Source organism: Schistocerca nitens, chromosome 7 (genome assembly GCF_023898315.1).
Source record: "Schistocerca nitens isolate TAMUIC-IGC-003100 chromosome 7, iqSchNite1.1, whole genome shotgun sequence".
In the NCBI taxonomy this organism is placed as follows: domain Eukaryota; kingdom Metazoa; phylum Arthropoda; class Insecta; order Orthoptera; family Acrididae; genus Schistocerca; species Schistocerca nitens.
The window spans coordinates 188,588,225-188,605,894 of NC_064620.1; the positions used below are offsets into that span (position 1 = coordinate 188,588,225).

At 38.9% G+C, this 17,670-nt stretch overlaps 1 protein-coding gene across 1 annotated transcript in view; it reads left to right on the top strand.

Moving 5' to 3' along the window:
• Positions 1-17,670, top strand: part of LOC126195528 (dynein beta chain, ciliary-like) — a 930,907-nt gene that overhangs the window by 92,591 nt on the left and 820,646 nt on the right. Inside the window, exon 6 of the mRNA XM_049934154.1 lies at positions 4,044-4,255. Coding sequence (XP_049790111.1) covers positions 4,044-4,255 — 212 coding nt within the window. The remainder of the gene's footprint in view (positions 1-4,043; positions 4,256-17,670) is intronic.

Below are 17,670 nucleotides of genomic sequence, written 5' to 3' on the forward strand. Positions count from 1 at the left end.
ACTTACAATAGTTGTGTATCAGCTTGCCTCAGGAGAGGACACAATGGATTTGTGATGCCCTTCTCAATCAAATCAGTTCATGCATCATTGCATGCCGTAGGGGATGCAATGTCATACTGATAGATGGGCTCATACTGCCAAATTCTTCATAAATTTGACTCTTATTTTGTAATTACTGAAATATCACCACAAATCCTCTCAATCCATAAAGTTTCTTTTGACCTGCAGCCTTGTTATTCACACAGTTGTTCACTCTGATTCCAGCCAGATGAGCATATAGAGCTAGGTTCTACTTTGAACAGTGATCGCCTCCAGCCATTCTGAAAACTGAGCTGTGATTGGCTACTTCAGGGTCACTGTAGCCACACCATTGTTAATTGGACTGGTACTATTTACAGCAGCGTTTTTGGGGGCTTCTGAGATTATTTAAAGAGCAAGAACTACTAAGTAATGATTTAAGTAAGAGTTTCTTTCATTCTCTCTCTCTCTCTCGAGTTTTTAACACAAAGCTGTCTGGGACCAAATGCAGGAAGACCATCACAATTACTTTAGATTGGATAATATTAGGTGTAATAATTATTTTTGGAAATTATTATCACTGTTTTGTCTAACTTATCCATGATGTTCAGTAATGTACTAGGACAAAAATCTGCTTGTGGTAGAAGTAGTGAACAAACTACTCTTACAGTGAGTACCAGTCATACTTCCACAAAAGTTGCATTGCCAGTATTGGTCATAATCACTTCACTATTTATCATTAGCAAATATTTAAAATGTACTGGAGAGTCATTTCTGACATTTTTACTGTCTCAGGATAATGTTTGGGGTTTTAATAGAACCAGAGAATGTATCCACAGTGATATGTTCAGCCTTTAAAAGTTTCACTGCATATTTCTCCTTCTTTCTCCTTGCCAGTAACCATATTTTGTCTCAAGTGAATCATTATAACAGATGCAAAGGACATATTTTTAAATCAATCCACTTATCTGGCAATGTTATTAGCTGCAGGATAAATGTTTGTGGTAAGCAGCAAAATGCTTGCCAAGTAACAATGTACGCGCATGAGCAAACATGTCCCAGTACTGAGGCTTCAGAGTGGTTATAATTAGAAAGAAAGACAGAAAATTTATTCGTTAAGCAAATATGAAAAGAAACTAGTTCATTATTGCAGAACAAAGATTCAGTTATGTTGAAGAAAATGAGGAGGAACTATGGCACAACTTGAAACACAATTCAGACATTATCAAGGCAGATTCGATAGATCCATGATGTTCAACATGGTATTAGGAAGTACATAGAAAATAGATACTTTTATTGCATATTCGAAGATTATAACCTCAGTGACAAATGATACGTGAATTAGACAAAACCATTCATTAAGATGGGTGTTGAGGGTTGTGTCCAAGGAATTCAATAGCAGATCTTTATCTACTGAATTGACGCAAATCCAAGGAAGTTCTGCTGCTATATAAAATGAAATTGAACAAAATATTTTTAATGTTACACATTGATTATACAGATACTGCAACAAAAGATGATAAAATGGAATTTAAAATTCTGAAACCTGTCCAAGCTTTCACTCTCCACCATTTCTTTGTTTTTAAAAAGGTGAAGAGAGATAGAACTGTATAAAGTCCTTGCATTCTTTCTATACGTATACAAGTATGACAGATGAATATAAAAGTTATTGATAATTAACTGAAACCCTCAGCTGCTGACAGGTGTTGTTGATATACCTCGATGGAGACAGCTGAAAGTGTGTGTCCCGACTGGGACTCGAATCCAGAATCTCCTGCTTACATGGCAGATGCTCTATCCATCTGAGTCAGATGAATAGTGCGACTGCAGGGCCTTATCCCTTGCACACCTCCCATGAGACCCACATTCCCAGCTGACCACAATGTACATACATAATGTTCCTAATAGATATTTGCCCATCCACTCATTACTCATGCCAACTAAGGTGACAATTCCTGTAAGTCCCTGCAGTTGCGCTGTTCATATGTGTCCTCAGTGGCACAGATGGATAGAGTGTCTGCCACGTAAGCAGGAAACCCTGGGTTGGAGTTCCAGTCGGGGCACACATTTTCAGCTGTCCCCATTGAGGTATATCAACAACACCTGCACCTGTCGGCAGCTGAGGGTTTCAGTTAATTATCATTTATTCTAGAGAATCTGCACAGTCAGCAATGGTATCTGTTCTTTTGAGAACAGTTACTATCTTCATATATAAAAGTTATTGTGTAGCTCAAAAGTAATTCAGCTCCATAGCAGCACAGCTACTGACCATCTAATTTTCTTTACTTTTTATTTAAATTTTTTGCATTAAGTCATCAATTCTGCAGTAAATATGAAAGCATACTGGACTCTCTTCTGGAAGATTTTCATCAAATTTCTCAGGAACCACTATCAGACAATGGAAAATCCATGGTGGAATGTAACAATAATATGAAAAGGAAAGTTGCTACTCACCATATGGTGGAGATGCTGAGTCGCAGATATGCCTATCTGAGATCCAAAAGCTCTGCTATATGGTGAGTAGCAACTTTCCTTTTCAGGAACAGCTATTTATTACATGCCTCTGTAACAACTATCCTTTTTGATTTCCCACGATTTTTCCAAATTATTTGTAACAGATTGTAGGATGGTTTCATTTGAGAGGCTACAGGCAATATCTAACTGTATTTAAGTTTCCTAAAAGGTATTTCTTTTCCTTTAATTTTAATATTTTTTAGGTATGTAATGTATGTTCTGTGATTTTGCATCAATGACTCTCTGATACAGAGGAATAAAAATCATACATCCGATGTGGTAGGTAAAGGATGTATTTAAGATTAATTGCAGTGCAAGTTGCACCAAACCAGAAATCCATACTCTGAACTCCATGTATTACACAATTAGGGAATGTGTTTGTGACTGCTTGTGATGACATATTCGGATGTTGGATGCATGAATAACTCATTAAGAGTGGTTTAAAATAGCACTCAGAGCTCCAGTGCTAGCCTCTCTAAATATTTCCCAGTGGTGTTAGGGGTGCACTGGTGCTGCTATTGTGTCATCTGGACCATGAACACAGTTGTGTGAAAACTGCAGTGGAACATGCACTAACCACCAGACGAAAAAACTGTATGGTGACAGTTTCAACAGCTGCTTCAACTTTGCAAATAAACAAATAAAATTTATGGAAAGTGAACATATTCAGCTCCCTTACATCCCAACTACTTCATCATGTTTACTAACTTCTGTTTTTTTAAATATGCATTGTATCATTCTATAACAACTGCTGTATTACAGTTCATTTAAAAATGCAGCTTTTTTTTTTTTTTTTATATAAATGTTCCACAGCTGTAGGCCCACTTAACTAAAGATATGAACAATGAACATTAAAGCAACTACCATTAACCCATGTGGAAAACATGTATTCTGTCTTATATTCTCTGACATGTTTTGCATTCTCGAGGATCTCTCATTTTGAGTCTATATAATGAACTATATGCAAAATCTTATATAATTCATGGATGGGTTTGAATCAGAACACGTTTGTTTCAATAGTAAAATTCACCAGTGTGTTATTAAATGAACAAATGTCAGTTCATCTAAACTGTAAGTTGTAATAAGCTGTGTAATATGCTGACTTTTGTGGAAGCTGACAGCTGAGAAAAAGAGCATAGTTTGCAAAGAGAAACTGGAAATAAACTGAAAAGAAGCGGAGGAAAGAGAAGAAGAATATGGTAGAAATGATCATCAGTCATATTGTCTATGCCGTTAATGATAGTCATTCATTGTCGAAGGAGGTGGTATTGTCATAGAGAATGGTCACTGTAGTAGGTGCATTTCATGCAAAAGTAAATTGGAAAGAAAAAGTATTTTCTTTTTGTGCGTAACTCTGTATATTTTAAATTAATTTTAACTGAGTATGTAAAAATAAAGGAGCCATGATTATTCTTGTAAATCTTATTCCATAGTGTTTCCAGACATATTAATCAGAATGAACATTCATACTGCTCACTAAAAGAAATATTATTTTTCTTTTTGTTTTTCAGCTGTGCTTGAAGCTCGTGAAATTTCAGCATTCATGAAGGCCTTAAAACCACAGTTTGATGTAATTGAAAGCACAGATTTCAATGAAGTTCGTCCACATCTGAAACCACTGATGCATGTTGTTTGCTTGACGTGGGGCTACTGTAGACATTATTGTAATAATACAAGAATTATTCTGCTTCTGCGTGAAATTTGCAACATGCTGGTTCAGCAGGTAATGCTGGAACTCACTGTTCTTCATATTTATATTCATTAGTTTATTTCAAGTCTCTAGGTAGTTCCTAATGGGCATTCATCTTTTAATAATTTATAACTTTTGAAATTCATGGTGGTGTAGTGGTTCTTTCTTAATATTTTCTTGTTAAATTACGGGTTTCATGATGATTTTTATAAAAGGCAGTTATCTCAGGAAAAAATTATGATTTTTCCATCTGTGTTGCATTCTGTTCTACAGAGCTAATTAACTTTTCTATATTCTTTTATCTTCACCGTTCTTCTAGTGCACAATAAAGTTAACAACAACATTTTTTTAAAAAATATGAAGAACAGTGTCTGGTGCAGTCTTGTGGAGTTCATCTTGATATCTTTGGCTTGCCAGTAGTCAAAATGGTTAGTTTGTGATCCACAGCAGTCTAATTGCAGCCAGCCACATCATTTGCTTACTTTAAAAAAGTCAAGTCTGAAGTCTTCTGAAAACAAGGTTAAGCATTTTAAAACAGCAGTGCATTAAAACGCAATATGTATCAATTTTCTGATAAATGAGTTACGAAGTGTAGCTAATTTGAAATTATTTGTGATTGAGCCAGGGGACAGTACATGCCCCATCACAAGCTGTGTGTTGACAAATAATGAAGTCTGTTTAATATTAATCCAGGCTGATAACAGAATTATGCAACATTCTTTGATATGTGAAAGAACAGCATTTGGCAGTCTCTTCTGGCAAGGAGAGGTCCTCAGTGCTGGGATCAAATTTTTGAAATCATCTATTCATCGACCATTAGACCATTAGGTTAATGCCCAAGGGATCACATCCTGCAGCCATTAACCCAGGTGGTCCCTCATTTGTGAGTAATCGACCAAAAAAAAAAAAAAAACTTATTTCCCATGATGCTCTAACAGACTAGTTGCACACCATAATGGTTATGGTAATTGGCTCCACACGTGAAAGAGTCGAAGTTTGAATGTTGTCAAGTGGTGCTTAAATTTAATTTTTGTGTCTTTATTGAAATGGCTTCAGTCATTATTTTTATTCAATTAATTGGGTTAAATGTATTTCATTTATTTCTGTTGCTTTAGCATGTCATTTTAATCATCATATTTATTTTTTCATGTGCTCTTCTTTTTCTTCGTAACATTGTTTTTCTACTTGGAATTTTTGTTCATGTGATTTTAATTATTTTTAAGTATTAACTTCAATTTCATTTTTTCTGTTTTATCATCCCCTATTTTTTGTCTGTGTTATTGTGTTCATTATTTCCATTCCTCATTTTGCTTGAGTTTACAATCTCTTCTTTCATTTCAATCTTCATTTGTGTTTCTTAATTCATAGTTTTCATTTCATTTATTATCATCCTTTGCATCATTTACATGATATAGGAATTGTCATAATACTGTCCAGAATATGCACAGCAGAATATTACAAATTTCTATCAAACACATAAAATTAACATTATATAATATGTTGAAAATTTAAACATTGAATTAATGGGTTGTTCTTTCACATGCTTTTTTAACATGTACCATATGTGATGAATTTATATATATTTAGTATATTTTGGAAAACACGTATTACACATAATTTAGAGTTTGAGACATAGAACTGACATTGAGAACAACATGATATTGACAATACAACTATCAGTTAGTGATTAAAGGATTCAAAATATTCCTTTATGCTAAAAACATTTATTTATCAGATACTTTTTTAAGTCTGACTTAAATTTTCCTTCATGTTCTGTTTCCTTGATGCAGAGTGGCAGAGCATTATAAAGCTTTTTTCCATAGTGGCTCACATGTTTTTGAGTTTTTGTTTTTCTTGTTCTTTCTGCGTGCAGATTCTTACAGATATGTGTATTGTAGTCATGAAGATCTGAATTTACCCGTAAACTACTCAAGTGTGATCTTGTATGCAGTATACTTTTTAATATGTACAAAGATGGTACTGTAAGTATGTTTAGCTGGATGAACAAGGGCTTGGAGTGTGTTTGTGGAAAGCTGTGTTTAATAATTCTAATGGCCCTGTTCTGTAATTTAAAAACCTCTCTCAAGCGACATTTAGTTGCACTCCAGAATGTTATTCCATAGGATATAATAGAATCGAAATAAGCCATATAAACTAATTTTGTACACTCTGCACTGCAAACTCTAGAAATTATTCTCAGTGCAAAACATGCTGAATTGAGTTTTTTGAATATGTATGTGACATGGTCTTTCCAGCTCAAGTGCTGATCAATGTACCTGCCCAAGAATTTTGTAGACCAGACTTTCTCTATTTCATGGTCACTCAATGATATCTGGTGATCATCCTTGTCAGTTACTTTACCATTCTGTATGTAATTTGTTTAATTTAAATTGAGTTTTAACTTATTAGTCTAAAACCACTTATAATTATGCTTGTGTCTGCAAATAACATAATTTTTGATGATCTGTTGGGTCTTTCGGTGTCATTTACATAGATTAGGAATAATAGGGGGCCAAGAACACAACCCTGAGGGACACCTACTGCCACTGCCTTAGCATCAGATACCCACTTTATTTTTTGCTTATTCTGAGATGAGGTGAGTTCCACAACCTGAATTCTATCTTGGAAATAGGATTCAGACCATCTCCTCCCAATTCCTCTGATGCCTATTGCCTCCAGTTTGTCAAGGAGGATTTGATGATCTACTGTATCGAAGACCTTGGAAAAATCTAGGTTGATTCCTACCACACATTTGATATTGTCTAAATTTCTAATAATTTCTGCCTTATAGGCCTTATAGCTGTTTCTGTGCTGTGACCTGTATGAAAACCATGTTGATTACAATGTATAAGATTGAAGGTGTCAAGGTAGCTTATGAGTATAATTTTCATCAGTTTTCCAAAAATCTTTGAGAAAGATGGAAGTGCAATAAGAATTATGTTTTAAATGTCTGATGATTACCAACCAAAAAATGTACACCTTATAAGCAAAATTTATGTTTGACACAGTTGCACAGTCGGTATAGATAGATTATTATTTCAATTGGAAAAATATTGTGATAGATAAATAGAAATAATAATTCATATGAATAAAGATTCGAAGTGGAAAATGATAGGAAGACAAAAATATAGCAACTGAAAAAGTTAATTTCATGATTAAAATGATATGACATAGGAACAAAAATTTTAAAAAATTACATTTAATCCAATTAATTGAATAGAAATAATGACCAAAGTCAGTTTGATAAAGATTTCAAAATAAAAATTTACACAGCACCTAAAAAGATTTGAACCACCAACCTTCTGCATGGGAAACTATAGTTGACTTATTGGTTTATTGATCCATTTCATCTACAGCTGTACAATATGCAAGAGATACTTGGATTTTTATATTTTTATCTAACAATTTTGTATATAATTATACCTTTGTTCATAGAAGTACACACATTAATCTCAGTTAATGATGAATACTTAAGTAAATGTAGTTATGCTATATATAATGAGATAATATACAAATGTTCCTCTGTATGAGACTACATTGGGTTAACATAAATAAATTTATTTTTGTGGATAATCATTTACTGTGTAAAAGCAGTGGTGAACCAACTATGACTTCAATTTAGATTTGAAGTGACCAGTGTTGTGACGGTCTTTAAATATGTCTGCTTGTGTCTGTATATGTGTGGATGGCTGGGCTCTGAGCACTATGGGACTCAACTGCTGAGGTCATAAGTCCCCTAGAACTTAGAACTACTTAAACCTAACTAACCTAAGGACAACACACACATCCATGCCCGAGGCAGGATTCGAACCTGCGACCGCAGCGGTCGTGCGGTTCCAGACTGTAGCGCCAGAACCGCTCGGCCACCAGCGGCCGGCTGTGTGGATGGATATGTGTGTGTGTGCGAGTGTATACCTGTCCTTTTTTCCCCCTAAGGTAAGTCTTTCCGCTCCCGGGGTTGGAATGACTCCTTACCCTCTCCCTTAAAACCCACATCCTTTCCTCTTTCCCTCTCCTTCCCTCTTTCCTGATGAGGCAACAGTTCGTTGCGAAAGCTTGAATTTTGTGTGTGTGTTTGTGTTTGTGTTTTTTTGTGTGTCTATCGACCTTCCAGCGCTTTCGTTTGGTAAGTCGCATCATCTTTGTTTTATATATATATATATATATATATATATATATATATATATATATATATATATATATATATATATATATATATATATATATAATAGAGGGAAACATTCCACATAGGAAAAATATATTTAAAAACAAAGATGATGTGACTTACCAAATGAAAGTGCTGGCAGGTCGACAGACACACAAACGAACACAAACATACACACAAAATTCAAGCTTTCGCAACAAACTGTTGCCTCATCAGGAAAGAGGGATGGAGAGGGAAAGACGAAAGGATGTGGGTTTTAAGGGAGAGGGTAAGGAGTCATTCCAATCCTGGGAGCGGAAAGACCTACCTTAGGGGGAAAAAAGGACGGGTATACACTCGCACACACACACATATCCATCCACACATATACAGACACCAAGTTCACCACAGGATCAACTTAACCAACACTTTTTCGCCTTTTTCCGTACCAGATCTCCAGTTGCTTTCTAGTTCACCTTGATCTCTCCCCATATATTTTTATATTTCATTTTCATTTCAACGTCATGTTACACTTTCCACCTTCTTATACCATGTCACCCTCACAACACCCCCACAATGACCCCATTAAGTTTTATTTACATTCCCTCCGCAAACATGCCTTCGCCCTAGCCAGATTACGCTCCCATATTCTATTTTCTCAGGCTTGTGTAACATTTGGCATTACCCCCAAAGGCCTCACACTTGAAGTTCCCATCTCTGGCTGCAACCCTTCTTTCCATCAGTCCCTATACCAGTTCCAAACTCAACAATCCATTGCCCTCACCTCCCTAATCCTTCACCTACACATCAACTCAGCCAATGAACACACCCGTCAACTCCTATCCTTAATAAAAGTCCTGAATCTTTCCTCTCCCACATCCACACCGGCTGTTCAGAGCATCCTCCTACAGGCCAACCGCAAATTAGAACAGCATACCACCTTCCACCTCAAAAAACTATACAATCTCCTGGTTTCCCACCTCCGGAAAGGCAACTCACTCACCCTTCACAACCTTTCCAGCAAACCTCAACCTCCTCTCATTGCACACAAACCCAGTCTCTCCCATCTATTCAATCTCCCACTTCCAGCTCCACTCCCTCCAAAACCTCAAAATTCCAATCAACACAATCTGGTGCCACAACACCCTAATTCAGTAGTTAACCTTTCCTCCAAACCTCTCTCCCAATTTGAAACCTCTGTCCTATCCAAAGGCTTCACCTTCAGCCCCAATCCCAGATTCAACCAAACAGCCCTCGTCAAAGATTTACTGTCCTACACTCGTACTCTCTGCTGGATATATCACTTTGCCACGAAGAAAAATGATCCTAATCCTACTCCTAATGATCCAACTCCCCAAGACACTATCCAAACTGAACCCTGCCTGGAACAGTTCCGTCCTCCGTCACAGCGGGACCCACCTCCTCTTCCTCAAAATCACCCTCTCCAAACCTTCCAGGAATTTCTGACTTCCAGCCTTGCTTCTCAATCCTTCTTAAAAAACCTTAATCCTACTCCCAACATCACCATTGCTGAAGCCTAAGCTATCCGTGATCTGAAGGCTGACCGATCCATTGTCATTCTTCCGGCGGACAAGGGTTCCACGACCGTGGTACTTGATCGTCGGGAGTATGTGGCTGAGGGACTGCATCAGCTTTCAGACAACACCACATACAAAGTTTACCAAGGTAATCCCATTCCTGATGTCCAGGCGGAGCTTCAAGGAATCCTCAGAACCTTAGGCCCTCTACAAAACCGTTCACCTGACTCCATCGACCTCCTGACCCCACCGACACCCTGCACTGCTACCTTCTACCTTCTTCCTAAAATTCACAAACCCAATCATCCCGGCCGCCCCATTGTAGCTGGTTACCAAGCCCCCACAGAACGTATCTCTGCCTACGTAGATCAACACCTTCAACCCATTACATGCAGTCTCCCGTCCTTCATCAAAGACACCAATCTCTTTGTCGAATGCCTGGTTCCTTACCCAATCTGTTACCCCCGGAAACCATCCTTGTAACCATTGATGCCACTTCCTTATACATAAATATTCCGAACGTCCAGGGCCTCGCTGCGATGGAGCACTTCCTTTCACGCCGATCACCTGCCACCCTACCTAAAACCTCTTTCCTCATTACCTTAGCCAGCTTCATCCTGACCCACAACTTCTTCACTTTTGAAGGCCACACATGCCAACAATTAAAGGGAACAGCCATGGGTACCAGGATGGCCCCCTCATACGCCGACCTATTCATGGGTCGCTTAGAGGAAGCCTTCTCGGTTAACCAGGCCTGCCAACCCAAAGTTTGGTACAGATTTATTGATGACATTTTCATGATCTGGACTCACAGTGAAGAAGAACTCCAGAATTTCCTCTCCAACCTCAACTCCTTTGGTTCCATCAGATTCACCTGGTCCTACTCCAAATCCCATGCCACTTTCCTTGACGTTGACCTCCATCTGTCGAATGGCCAGCTTCACATGTCCGTCCACATCAAACCCACGAACAAGCAACAGTACCTCCATTATGACAGCTGCCACCCATTCCACATCAAATGGTCCCTTTCCTATAGCCTAGGTCTTTGTGCAAACGAATCTGCTCCAGTCCGGAATCCCTGAACCATTACACCAAAAAGCTGAAAACAGCGTTCGCATCCCGCAAATACCCTACCGACCTGGTACAGAAGCAAATAACCAGAGCCACTTCCTCATCCCCTCCAACCCAGAACCTCCCACAGAAGAACCACAAAAGTGCCCCACTTGTGAGAGGATATTTTCCGGGACTGGATCAGACTCTGAATGTGGCTCTCCAGCAGGGATAAGACTTCCTCAAATCCTACCCTGAAATGAGATCCATCCTTCATGAAATCCTCCCCACTCCACCAAGAGTGTCTTTCCGCCATCCACCTAACCTTCGTAACCTGTTAGTTCATCCCTATGAAATCCCCAAACCACCTTCCCTACCCTCTTGCTCCTGCCCTTGTAACCGCCCCAGGTGTAAAATCTGTCCAATGCACCCTCCCACCACCACCTACTCCAGTCCTGTAACCCGGAAGGTGTACACGATCAAAGGGAGAGCCACATGTGAAAGCACCGATGTGATTTACCAACTGACATGCCTACACTGTGAAGCGTTCTATGTGGGAATGACCAGCAACAAACTGTACATTCGCATGAACGGACACAGGCAGACAGTGTTTGTTGGTAATGAGGATCACCCTGTGGCTAAACACGCCTTGGTGCACGGCCAGCACATCTTGGCACAGTGTTACACCGTCCGGGTTAACTGGATACTTCCCACAAACACCAACCTATCAGAACTCCGGAGATGCGAACGTGCCCTTCAGTATATCCTCTCTTCTCTTTATCTGCCAGGCCTCAACCTCCGCTAATTTCAAGTTGCTGCCGCTAATACCTCACCTGTCTTCAACAACATCTTTGCCTCTGTACTTCCGCCTCGACTGACATCTCTGCCCAAACTATATGCCTTTACAAATGTCTGCTTGTGTCTGTGTATGTGCGGATGGATATGTGTGTGTGTGTGTGTGTGCGAGTGTATACCTGTCCATTTTTCCCCCAAAGTTAAGACTTTCCGCTCCCGGGATTGGAATGACTCCTTACCCTCTCTCTTAAAACCCACATCCTTTCGTCTTTCCCTCTCCTTCCCTTTTTCCTGATGAAGCAACCGTGGGTTGCGAAAGCTTGAATTTTGTTTGTGTGTTTGTGTTTGTTAGTATCTGTATCAACATACCAACGCTTTCGTTTGGTAAGTTACATCATCTTTGTTTTTAGATATATTTTTTTCCCATGTGGAATGTTTCCCTCTATTATTTATATATATTATTTCCACGTGGGAAAAATATATCTAAAAACAAAGATGATGTAACTTACCAAACAAAAGCGTTGGTATGTTGATAGACACACAAACACACACAAACAGTGTCTGTATATGTGCGGATGGATATGTGTGTGTGCGCGAGTGTATACCTGTCCTTTTTCCACCCTAAGGTAAGTCTTTCCACTCCCGGGATTGGAATGACTCCTTACCCTCTCCCTTAAAACCCACATCCTTTCGTCTTTCACTCTTTTTCCCTCTTTCCTGATGAAGCAACTGTTGGTTGCGAAAGCTTGAATTTTGTGTATATGTTTGTGTTTGTTTGTGTGTCTATCGACCTGCCAGCACTTTCGTATAAAGATGTCAGTCGAGACAGAAGTACAGAGGCAAAGATGTTGTTGAGTAACAAGTGATGTACGAGGGGCGGCAACTTGAAATTAGGGGAGGTTTAGGCCAAGTGGGTAACGGGAAGAGATGATATATTGAAGGGCACGTTCCCATCTCCGGAGTTCTGATAGGTTGGTGTCAGTGGGAAGTATCCAGATAACCCGGACGGTGTAACACTGTGCTAAGATGTGCTGGCCGTGCACCAAGGCATGATTAGCCACAGGGTGATCCTCATTACCAACAAACACTGTCTGCCTGTGTCCGTTCATGCGAATGGACAGTTTGTTGCTGGTCATTCCCACATAGAACGCTTCACAGTGTAGGCATGTCAGTTGGTAAATCACGTGGGTGCTTTCACATGTGGCTCTGCCTTTGATCATGTACATCTTCCGGGTTACAGGACTGGAGTAGGTGGTGGTGGGAGGGTGCATGGCACAGATCTTACACTGGGGGCAGTTACAAGGGTAGGAGGCAGAGGGAAGGGAAGGTGCTTTTGGGGATTTCATAGGGATGAACTAACAGGTTACGAAGGTTAGGTGGATGGCGGAAAGACAGTCTTGGTGGAATGGGGAGGATTTCATGAAGGATGGATCTAATTTCAGGGCAGGATTTAAGGAAGTCTTATCCCTGCTGGAGAGCCACATTCAGAGTCTGATCCAATCCTGGAAAGTATCCTGTCACAAGTGGGGCACTTTTGGGGTTCTTCTTAGCTACAGCCACTTCCTCATCCCCTCAAACCCAGAACCTCCCAAATAAGAACCCCAAAAGTGCCCCACTTGTGACAGGATACTTTCCGGGACTGGATCAGACTCTGAATGTGGCTCTCCAGCAGGGATATGACTTCCTTAAATCCTGCCCTGAAATGAGGTCCATCCTTCATGAAATCCTCCCCACTCCACCAAGACTGTCTTTCCGCCGTCCACCTAACCTTCGTAACCTCTTGGATCATCCCTATGAAATCCCTAAAGCATCTTCCCTACCCTCTGGCTCCTACCCTTGTAACTGCCCCCGGTGTAAGACCTGTCCCATGCCCCTTCCCACCACCGCCTACTCCAGTCCTGTAACCCAGAAGTTGTACACGATCAAAGGCAGAGCCACGTGTGAAAGCACCCACGTGATTTACCAACTGACATGCCTACACTGTGAAGTGTTCTATGTGGGAATGACCAGCAACAAACTGTCCATTCACATGAACGGACACAGGCAGACAGTGTTTGTTGGTAATGAGGATCACCCTGTGGCTAAACATGCCTTGGTGCACGGCCAGCACATCTTAGCACAGTGTTACACTGTCCGGGTTATCTGGATACTTCCCACCGACACTAACCTACCAGAACTCCGGAGATGGGAACGTGCCCTTCAGTACATCCTCTCTTCCCAGAAATGTCTGTTTGTGTCTGTGTATGTGCGGATGGATATGTGTGTGTGTGCGAGTGTATGCCTGTCCTTTTTTCCCCCTAAGGTAAGTCTTTCCGCTCCCGGGATTGGAATGACTCCTTACCGTCTCCCTTAAAACCCACAACCTTTCATCTTTCCCTCACCTTCCCTCTTTCCCGACGAACAAACCATTGTTTGTGAAAGCTTGAATTTTGTGTGTATGTATGTGTTTTTTTGTGTATCTATCGACCTGACTGTATATACTGATGAAGAAGAGTGACATGGTGAGATTTTAGGTTTGTTCTGACTGTACGCGGTTGACCACTTACCTTTATTCCTAATTTTAAATTATGTTGGAAATCTTCCTTCTCATCTTGAAGCATGAGTTGGTCATTAGATAACGCCCTGATGGTGAAAAGGGGCAGTTGTCCATCTCTTTGGTCGTTCTTGTGTGGTTGATGCTGATGAGGTTTCAGTTTTTGTTGCAAGAACTGCTACTGGAGGTGTTGTTGCTGAGTGCACTATTTACCCTAATTTGGCCTTGAGGCCTTTTGGGAATAAAAAATCAAGTAGCTTCCTCCTGTTGCTGGGGTGGTTTTAGTAGTTGTTGTTACTGGTGTTGTTGCTTTGACTTTTACTCTTGTAGATGATGTTGATATGGGGGGTCTTTGCTGCTGGTAAACTTTCAGCTAGTGGTGAATTTTTAATTGTTTCTGCTGTTGGTGTTGTTGTTTCTGTTGAGGTTTGATTTGGTACAGAAGTTGGAGGGGACATTGTTGTGTCTGCAGAGGTTTTGTTGTTGTTGGTGCTTCAGTGTCTATTTCCTCTTCACGTTCTGATGCTGCTATTATTTCAGAAATCTTTTGGCAGATAATTATCTTGCCTTTGCCATGTGCATACCAAGCTTAGTGAAACAGTCCCTCTCTAAATAATCCATGTTTATATAAAACACATCATATACTTTACATATTTCAGTGAACAATTTATTTGCTTTGTGTATTTCTGTGTTTAAGCATGATGTAGGAATTAAATCATGAGTTTGTGGAATTCCTACCATTATCACATGTTTATTTCCCATGAGTTTTAGCAATGATTCTAAGGTATGTGTTGCTCTACTCAGGTCATTCTTATAGATGTCATTTCCCCCTGCTGTGATAATATGCCACTGTTTTTCTTCCCATGTATTTATATTTTTTGCTATTTCCCACATTGGTGCTCTTAATTTCACATATCTACAGGCTTGCAGTTCTTGTTCATTATATAAAATGGCCACAGGGGCCTCTCCTTGTGAAATAACAATAGTTATTTATGTTATAGTTAAAATTCTACCTATGGGCAGCCTCTCTTTCTTTCCAGCTACAACATGTCATAAGTTCAAATCTGATTGAATAGTATTCATTACATTGTCTTCAAACGTAATTCATCTTACACAACTCTAAAATTTAACAATGGAAAATTGTTTGTACTGTGGGTAAAAATTGTTTAAGCAACATTAATTATGAGAATGTAGTGTAACTCTTAATCCATATTCAGTTTTCATATATTGCTGAAAAAAATGTTGTATATTAAGCTTTATACATATTTGGGATTAGTATTTCTCAGAAGCTTTATCAAAGACAAAGGTCCAGCAAGAACATATCTTCAGCAGTTGTTTCATCAAAACAATTTTGTTCGCAGCTGGAAAAGGTAAATCTCTAGCTGATTCTTCATCATTAATAAAATGACATATCGAGTAGAATTTTCACCCAGTATTGCTACAATTGTGTCATCTTCCTGCAGAATGCACTTACAAAGTTACATTTGGACCAGTATTTTAGCCTCGGTTGGAAATACATCCCCGTTCAACTTAATAACATTCCAACCATGTGTGTTTCATCCTTATGAAATATGGGCTAAAATATGTATTTTCATTAGTATTTGATGTCACTGACATTTTAAAGTAACACGATAAATGCATTAAAACTTTTAAACAGTATAAAGTTTGTTGTTGTTCTGTTGCAATAGTAATTGGAAGTTAATCATTCTGGACTTTGATAGTAATGGGCAGTCCTAATGCTCTATGCTTTAATTATTGGTTAATATTATATATGTTTGACATTGTGTCAACAGCAGGGACTGGTCTGAATTATTTTATTATTCTGAAATATCAGATATGCCAAGATCACTTATAAATCTTTTTATTGATTACCGTTTTCAATAGATCTGTGCTGTCATCATTGGATCTTGTAACACATTAATAGAAGCTCATGATCTTCAGAAACTTGCAAGTCACATATTGATGTTGCATCATTTTAGAATAAAAGGTAGCAAGGAACATCAGCATGTCAAACATAAAATATATATCATATTGTGCTGATGGCCTAGTGCACTCATTCACGTAACACCACAATGGTGACTCTTGATCATTCTATATCTGCATCTACATAGCTACTTGCAAATCACATTTAAGTGCCTGGCAGAGGGTTCATTGCACCACCTTCAGACTAATTCACTATTTTTCCACTTTTCAACAGCTCGTGGAAAAAACGAATACCTTTATCTTTTGGTTGAGCCCTTGTTTCCCTTATTTTATTATGATGATCATTTCTCCCTGTGTAGGTCAGTGTCAACAAAATATTTTCCCATTCAGAGGAGAAAGCTGGTGATGGAAATTTCATGATAAGGTCCTGCCGCAATGAAGAGAAATGTCTTTGCTTTAATGATGTCTACCCCAAATCCAGTATCATGTCCATGACACTCTGTGCCCTATTTCTTGATAATACAAAATGTGCTACCCCTCTTCAAACTTTCTCGATATATTCTGTTAATCCTATCTGGTAAGGTTCCCACAGTGTATAGCAGTACTCCAAAAGAGGATGGACAAATGTAGTGTAGGCAGTTTCATATGTAGATCTGTTGCATATTGTAAGTCTTCTGCCAATAAAATGCAGTCTTTGGTTCACCTTCCCTCACACTAGTTTCTATGTGCTCTTTCCAATTTTAAGTTGTGGTGTTAAGCGAGCAAGTCACTAGGATGTTATGATGTATGTTTTATACTGTATTTGTGATATTTTATGCCTGACTTGCTGAACTTCCTTGCTACCTTTTGTTGTAAAAGGATTCAACATCACTATGTGACTTGCAAGTTTCTGAAGATAATGAACTTCTGTTAATATGTTACAAGATCCAATGACGATATCACAGATCTCTAGAAACCCGTAATCAATAAAAAGATTTGCAAGCAGCCTTGGCGTACCTGATATTGCAGAATAATCTATTGTTAATATGTTTTGTGTTTGGAAAATAGATTGGATATCACCTCAGGAACTTTGGTCATATCATATCTTGTTTTTCTGGATAATAACCCTTTGTTTGCTCCCACAGTCAAATGTCCAAATGCTGTTACATTTTTTATTCAACAGGGAACTCTCTTCCTTGAGCAGTTCTCGATACTTCTATACCAAATAAAACACTTAGGACCTCGTAGGGACAGAATCTAGGGAATAGTACAAAAAGTATACACTGTGTGTGAAGTGGACCACTATTCCTTCACTCACACCAACACAAAAGCACTGAAAATATTTATAGACTTGCATTAGGTTAAATTACAAATTATGAAGATACACATGGTTATTGACACAGAAGTGAACAAATTTAGGGGGTACATACCTACTATGGGCAAAATAATGAGCCTGTTTCACTGAAGTTTGTATAATGAGAAAATT